Genomic DNA, 8,143 nt, shown 5'->3' on the forward strand with positions numbered 1-8,143 from the left:
CAGTGCTCAGACTATACGCCGTACACTGCATCAAATTGGTCTGCATGGCTGTCGTCCCAGAAGGAAGCCTCTTCTAAAGATGATGCACAAGAAATCCCGCAGACAGTTTGCTGAAGACAAGCAGACTAAGGACATGGATTACTGGAACCATATCCTGTGGTCTGATGAGACCAAGATAACCTTATTTGGTTCAGATGGTGTCAAGCGTGTGTGGTGGCAACCAGGTGAGGAGTACAAAGACAAGTGTGTCTTGCCTACAGTCAAGCATGGTGGTGGGAGTGTCATGGTCTGGGGCTGCATGAGTGTTGCCAGCACTGGGGAGCTACAGTTCATTGAGGGAACCATGAATGCCAACATGTACTGTGACATACTGAAGCAGAGCATGATCCCCTCCCTTTGGAGACTAGGCCGCAGGAAGTATTCCAACACGATAATGACCCCAAACACACCTCCAAGACGACCAGAAGCTGAGGGTAAAGGTAATGGACTGGCCAAGCATGCCTCCAGACCTAAGCCCTATTGAGCATCTGTGGGGCATCCTCAAACGGAAGGTGGAGGAGTGCAAGGTCTCTAACATCCACCAGCTCCGTGATGTCATCATGGAGGAGTGGAAGAGGACTCCAGTGGCAATCTGTGAAGCTCTGGTGAACTCCATGCCCAAGAGGGTTAAGCAGTGCTGGAAAATGATGGTGGCCACACAAAATATTGACACTTTGGACATTTTCACTTAGGGGTGTACTCACTTTTGTTGCCAGCGGTTTAGACATTAATGGCTGTGTATTGAGTTATTTTGAAGGGACAGCAAATTTACACTGTTATACAAGCTGTACACTCACTACTTTACATTGTAGCAAAGTGTCATTTCTTCAGTGTTGTCACAAATATTTACAAAAATGTGAGGGGTGTACTTACTTGTGATATACTGTATATTTAGTTCTGCATTTTGAGTCGCGCCTGGCGGGTTGAAATATGATTGTGTTTGTTTGCTGGGATGCTGTACTCAGATAATAGCATTGTTTGCTTTCGCCGTAAAGCCTTTTTGAAATCTGGCATGTTGGCTGGATTCACAACAAGTGTAGCTTTAATTTGGTGTATTGCATGTGTGATTTCATGAAATTTTTATAGTAATTTATTTGAATTTGGCGCTCTGCATTTTCACTTGATGTTGGCCAACGTATCTCAGAGAAGTTAAAGAAGCCGGTGACTGAATACCGGAACATTTTTCAATCTGTGATAGCAAACCGTCCTGTAGCTTAGCATCTGCTTCATCGGACCACCTCCGTACTGAGCGTGTCACTGGTACTTCCTGTTTGAGCTTTTGCTTGTAAGCAGGAATCAGGAGAATAGAGTTATGGTTAGATTTGCCATATGGAGGGTGAGCTTTGTATGCGTCTGTGTGTGGAGTAAAAGGTGACAAGTACACACACAACAAACAAGTACTCACACACACACACACACACACACACAGAGAGACAGACAAAGAGAAAATGCTAACCAAGCAGAGCCTATGAGAATATTATTCAGCCCCTAGACTCCCTGCTGTGTCCTCCCATAGTTGTCCCTCCAAATCTAGTTAACAAGGAACCCCTTTACAGCAGACAGAAAAACAGGCACACCTTTGGATACCTATTGAGTGATGTTAGAGGAATAATCCCCCATTAAAACGTGCCCAGAAGAAAGGGTCCTACACAGAAACCCACTGATTTAATGGAGTGCCCCAGGCAATCTAGAGAGGCCAGAGGTCCCTATATCCACCCTTTTAAGAACACAACAGACCTGTCTGCCTCGCTCCCCAAAAACACACTGCACCCTGATGGAGGCATTATTTACTCACCATATCTTTTTGTGGAGTGTATCTGGAGGGGTCACTTAGACAGAACCTCTTACAGTAAGTGCAGACAACAAAACGTCTGAATGACAGGCCACAGTAATACAATGCATTTAGTCCAACAATATGTTAACATATAAAAATGTCTGATTAACATCTTTCCCCTAAGGGCATCCTGGGGATTAGTTGGATAATGTATTGCCCAATCAGCAAAATGTGAACAAAGGTCTTTCTATCAATCTCTTCTTCTCTCTCATTCCCTCTCAGTCTTTCGCTTTCTATCCATCTCTTTGTCTCCGTCTCCCTTTCTCTCTTTTGTTCCCCCTCTCTTTATCGCTGTGCTTTCCATCCCGTTCTCTCCTCTTCCCCTTTCCAAGAAGTGGAGGTGGCCCCATTCTAATTCCTGTCCAGTGTGTGTATGATGGAGTAGCCATGTCTGTAGAGTAGAGGGTTTACAGTGCTTAGGTAAAATCTAGACCACAGGGAGACTGTCTGTCTGTCTATCTGTCAGCTCTGAGCCTGTTAGAGACACAAGAAGCCTGTGTGTGTCGCTCAACAGAGTAGAAAGAGGGCTTTGTGTTTTCTACAAACAGGTCTGAAGTGGGTAATCAGGACTGTGTTTGTCCTTGGTGTGCATTTTTGTTTGTGTTTGTTTGGGGGGAGGGGGGTGCGTGCATGTGTATGTGAGCATTTGTTACAGGTAGGTTAGATGTGTTTTAACAAGTGGCTGTGATTCCTGCATGGTTTGACTGATACTTTGTGACAAAGCCTCATGTGTTGAAGTGGAAAATACATTGTGAAATCTCAAAACATAACCTGAACATTCACTTCTCCTGCATACATCTTTATTTGTATCCTTTCTCCTGAGGTGAGTCTTACCGGTTTGGGCATCTTTCTCCTCTCTCCGGCCTTGCCCTTCCGCAGAGAAAATGCAAACAAAACGTCCTCCTCCTTGTTGCCTCGCCCTGGGCTCCACCGCCTGGAGGAGTGAGCAGAACCGTTAACACACACACACACAGCTCAAAAAAATAAAGGGAACACTAAAATAACACATCCTAGATCTGAATGAATGAATATTCTTATTAAATACTTGTTTCTTTACATAGTTGAATGTGCTGACAACAAAAATCACACAAATTATGGAAATGGACAAATGGAAATCAAATTTATCAACCCATGGAGGTCTGGATTTGGAGTCACACTCAAAATTGAAGTGGAAAATCACACTACAGGCTGATCCAACTTTGATGTAATGTCCTTAAAACAAGTCAAAATTAGGCTCAGTAGTGTGTGTGGCCTCCAGGTGCCTGTATGACCTCCCTACAACACCTGGGCATGCTCCTGATGAGGTGGCGGATGGTCTCCTGAGGGATCTCCTCCCAGACCTGGACTAAAGCATCCGCAAACTCCTGGAAAGTCTGTGGTGCTTCCTAAGTGGACAGTTGGTGGATGGAGCGAGACATGGATGTCCCAGATGTGCTCAATTGGATACAGGTCTGGGGAACGGGCCGTCCATAGCATCAATGCCTTCCTCTTGCAGGAACTTCTGACACACTCCAGCCACATGAGGTCTAGCATTGTCTTGCATTAGGAGGAACCCAGGGCCAACCGCACCAGCATATGGTCTCACAAGGGGTCTGAGGATCTCATCTCGGTACCTAATGGCAGTCAGGCTACCTCTGGCGAGCACATGGAGGGCTGTGCGGCCCCCCAAAGAAATGCCACCCCACACCATGACTGACCCACCGCCAAACCGGTCATGCTGGAGGATGTTGCAGGTAGCAGAACGTTCTCCACGGCGTCTCCAGCCTGCCACGTCTGTCACGTGCTCAGTGTGAACCTGCTTTCATCTGTGAAGAGCACAGGGCACCAGTGGCGAATTTGCCAATCTTGGTGTTCTCTGGCAATGAAAAACGTCCTGCACGGTGTTGGGCTGTAAGCACAACCCCCACCTGTGGACGTCGGGCCCTCATACCACCCTCATGGAGTCTGTTTCTGATCATTTGAGCAGACACATGCACATTTGTGGCCTGCTGGAGGTCATTTTGCAGGGCTCTGGCAGTGCTCCTCCTGCTCCTCCTTGCACAAAGGCGGATGTAGCGGTCCTGCTGCTGGGATGTTGCCCTCCTACGGCCTCCTCCACGTCTCCTGATGTACTGGCCTGTCTCCTGGTAGCGCCTCCATGCTCTGGACACTACGCTGACAGACACAGTAAACCTTCTTGCCACAGCTCGCATTGATGTGCCATCCTGGATGAGCTGCACTACCTGAGCCACTTGTGTGGGTTGTAGACTCCGTCTCATGCTACCACTAGAGTGAAAGCACCGCCAGCATTCAAAAGTGACCAAAACATCAGCCAGGAAGCATAGGAACTGAGAAGTGGTCTGTGGTCCCCACCTGCAGAACCACTCCTTTATTGGGGGTGTCTTGCTAATTGCCTATAATTTCCACCTGTTGTCTATTCCATTTGCACAACAGCATGTGAAATGTATTGTCAATCAGTGTTGCTTCCTAAGTGGACAGTTTGATTTCACAGAAGTGTGATTGACTTGGAGTTACATTGTGTTGTTTATTTTTTTGAGCAGTGTATAACAGAGACCCACATGGAAAGAAATACTACAGTTTACTATAGAATATTTACTATAGAATTATATAGTAAACTGTAGTATATTACACACTGCAGTAAATACTACAGTAATGTCTGCAAAAACACTACTTTTTTAAACTATAGTAAATACTACAGTATTCAATTTGAATATACCCTGCCCCTCCCCTTCCCTTTCCACATGTCGCAATTTGTGCCACCTGAGAGTGAGAAACTTACAGAAAAGTACATACCATACATTGTGTCCCTACAGGATATAGAAAAGAGCTGAACATCTGAACTATCCATTAAGACCCAAGTCCTACCTGCCTACAGGTTATGGGAAAAAAATATATTTTATTGACCTATGACTTCACCACCCACCTCAGGGCAGCCATAGCCTGTGACTCTGTGAGGTCATAAACTAGCATCCGGTGCAAAACACAGGTACTCCCTGTTAAGCCAACTCACTCAAGCCTGCCTAGCAGAGAAAATATATAATGTGTTACCTGACCCCTCTATTCACCCAAAGCCGGAGGGTCACTCTCAAACGGATACAGCTTCCAGGTCACCATTCATGCAGAAACAATGAGGCTCTGCGCTACACACACACACACATACACTGTATATTATCTCTCCATTCCCTCTCTGCCTTTCTCTCTCTCTCTCTCTGATGCAATAGCTTAACAGAACATGGCATATAGGGCTCATAAAATGAATGACATGCTTTACAGTAACAAGCCTCTTCCAGACACTGTCTGTGTACCCCTCACAAATCATGTTTCCCTCCTCTTCTTTCACACTTTCACTGCAGTTGTACAAGCAAGAGCAAAGAGGTTGCTAAACACATGTGCCGGTGGGGTTAGTGTGCGTTTGTGGTGTGTGTGTGTGTGTGTTTACAGAGTTGATGGTAACATCTCCAGCTGTGGTGTGAATGACACTACAGAGGGTATACAGACAAATGATATGTAGCACCATTACAACAGCTGTGACAACAACTGTACTAAGCTCTCCTTATGAGGCATTTCAACTCCTGGAAAGTTGTAGGAAAGACTCACATGAGTGACAACGTGTAAGGCCTAATTCAACCCCCTACTGATACAGCCATAGGAGAGCAGAGTCTGGTGAACCATCCCGTTCCTATTTAACCATAACAAAGTGTTTTATTGTAATATCCTGTATTGCCTGGTTCATTTCCTGATTAATACAGTCCTTTGTTTCAGGGTTATCACATTGGAATGACAGGGATGGGATTTCCCTGAGGCCGCTGGGAAACCAAATGCATCGCCAAGGTAACCAGATAGCATCAGTCTGTGACCCTGCCAGAGATGTCAATCATGCTGGTTCAGAACATCCTGTACAGACTGTTACAAGGCAGCGCCTTATCTTTGCTACCTCTATAGGTTTACTGTACAATGGTGTGTGAGGCGGCACACATTTGGAGGAAAAATTGTCTGACGTAAATTGAACACATTAAATACAAGTTTACGATCAGTGTTGTGTTCAGTTGCATAACCATGCGAAAAAGATGGTTATGTATAAATGTTTAATGTATAAATAGTAAATGTACTATAGTCTTCCAATATTCAACTGGAGGACAGTGTCCATGTCCAAGACTTCCGCAGGCACAGGATTATTCACCACACTATAGTACTGGAAGAAACATGAAACCTGCAGTAAAAAGGATCATGTTGGTAAGTCCTTTCTTAAATGAGTTGTAACCATAGAGAATGATGGAGGCCTCTAGTGGCCAAAAGGCCATTTTAGCATGCGCATGATAGCTTCCAACATGCTTCCACTATTTTAAAGTAGTCAAAGTAGTAAACTGGGTGGGAATTGCTATGTGTTGTAGCCTCAATGGTGCTGCCCATGCTGACACATTCTATAATGGCACAGCTAAAGATGAGTCCTCTATCTATTTCTATGGTTGTAACGCAGCCCCACAGGAGGGATGAACTGAGCAACAGGAGGGTTTGAGTGACAGGGACAATGGCCAATAAAATATGGTGTCCCACTGTGACAGGCCTAATTAAAAGCGTCATCATAGCATCTGTTTCTGCCAGATGGTTTTACAAGCACCGTTATATGCTGCCAGGTCGCGCACTTCGAGTGGTGATATTCAAGGTCATGTTTGCCCCCAAAAAAACATTAACCCATATTGTCCTTTGTAGAATCTGAAGTATTTGTCGCTGAGCAGAGACAAGTGGAATTTGAATGAAGCTACTAGCACAAAACATTTCTAAAACCACAGATAAACACTCCACTGGCCAGCTTGGGGAACTGGTCGCGAGAGAGCAAAATAGGCTACAATGTAACAAGAAACGGTTACAAATACTGCACACGTGTAATCGGCACCTGCAACAAAGTTGCAAACCGTTGTTTGTTATGCATCAAAGGAGGGCATGTCACAGTTGTCAAGAAAACAAACCAGGTAGTAGCCTACTTTCATTCATTCATCTCATATTAAAAACATCCTAAATTAACACTGAAAGCCTTATCTGTAGCGTAAAGTGAATGAAATGTAACGTTAAGGTGAATGGAAATGACCAATTAGTTTGATGTTCGGTCACAGACAACTGTAGTGACATTTAACTGGTCACTTAGAGAACTTTTGAAATGTTTAACACTTAAGTTGTTCTATGGTCGATGGCCCGTATGATCAGTAATGTCATTGAATGAAACATTGAACATTATACCAAATGTTTTCACAATTACAAAAAGACGAGATGAATACCAATAGGCCTATAGAGAGAGCACATTATACTGGAGCGGTTTTATCTTGGTAACAAGTCTACATTACGACAGCTATGGTCGACACAGAGCAAATTCCCTTTATTCTGAGCTGTTTAGGAGCCACCAGCGAATAAATGCACCAGTTAAAAACTCACCACAATTGATGAACTGCGTTCTGAAAACGGTAAACTGTCCACCTGGTAGTCTACTTTAAATCCCACGCGACCAAAATAGACCGAGATGTTTCCCGTTAGACACCCCGCTATGTATGACGCGACTGAGACAGTTTCACCGCGGAGAAGGAGATGCAGTCAGTCAATATGGCCGTCGGACTTTTACGGTGCGGAGCGAGGCGTGGTTCATTGATGGAACACGCTCACTGGGTTGAGAGAGGAACATACACAAGCACAACGTAAATGTAATAAGAGTCAACTTCAAAATGTCCTGCCTTAACCTACAATAACCTGAAGGTAGCCCATAGAAAGATGGACTAGAGACATTTAAAATGTTTCTGAACAACTAATGCTTTTATATAAGTTGTGTTGAGATCAGTTTCAACGCAGTGTTTCTATGAATCACATTTTTCAAGGGGCAAAATGTCGGAAATGTCTCTTTTAATTTAGGGTTTTCCCCGGATAACATATGAGTGACTGCCAAGATATTCTTGTGAGGATGAGACTTTGGAAACATAAGACCTATCAATTTAGACACTGAAGTATTGTTGTTTTTCATGAATACATTACTGTATTACCAAGGAGGGTGTCAGGAAATGTGACTCACAGATTATGAACATGCTTCAACATAAAGCACATACTAATAATGAGAAAATATGACTGCAACCGGACTTCTCTATGTATCTAGGCCAAGACACCTGTCCTCATACCCTTCTGAGAACACAATAAGCCTACATTTAATGTGCATATTTCAAACCTGTCCTGGTTTACACACACTCTTCTCCCAATCGCACAGTCTCAATTCAATTCAAAGGGGCTTTGTTG

The 8,143-nt window shown here is 44.3% G+C and overlaps 1 protein-coding gene across 2 annotated transcripts in view; it reads right to left on the reverse strand.

Moving 5' to 3' along the window:
• LOC139380704 (radixin-like) overlaps positions 1-7,465 on the reverse strand; it is a 35,346-nt gene extending 27,881 nt beyond the window's left edge. For both annotated transcript variants that reach the window (XM_071123642.1, XM_071123643.1), the window contains exons 1-2: positions 7,301-7,465; positions 2,708-2,807 (exon numbers count right to left, since the gene is read on the reverse strand). In XM_071123642.1, the coding sequence (XP_070979743.1) occupies positions 2,708-2,719 (12 nt within the window). In that variant the 5' untranslated portion in view covers positions 2,720-2,807; positions 7,301-7,465. The remainder of the gene's footprint in view (positions 1-2,707; positions 2,808-7,300) is intronic.
• Positions 7,466-8,143: the final 678 nt, after the last annotated feature.

The sequence above is a fragment of the Oncorhynchus clarkii genome, chromosome 22 (assembly GCF_045791955.1).
Source record: "Oncorhynchus clarkii lewisi isolate Uvic-CL-2024 chromosome 22, UVic_Ocla_1.0, whole genome shotgun sequence".
NCBI lineage: Eukaryota > Metazoa > Chordata > Actinopteri > Salmoniformes > Salmonidae > Oncorhynchus > Oncorhynchus clarkii.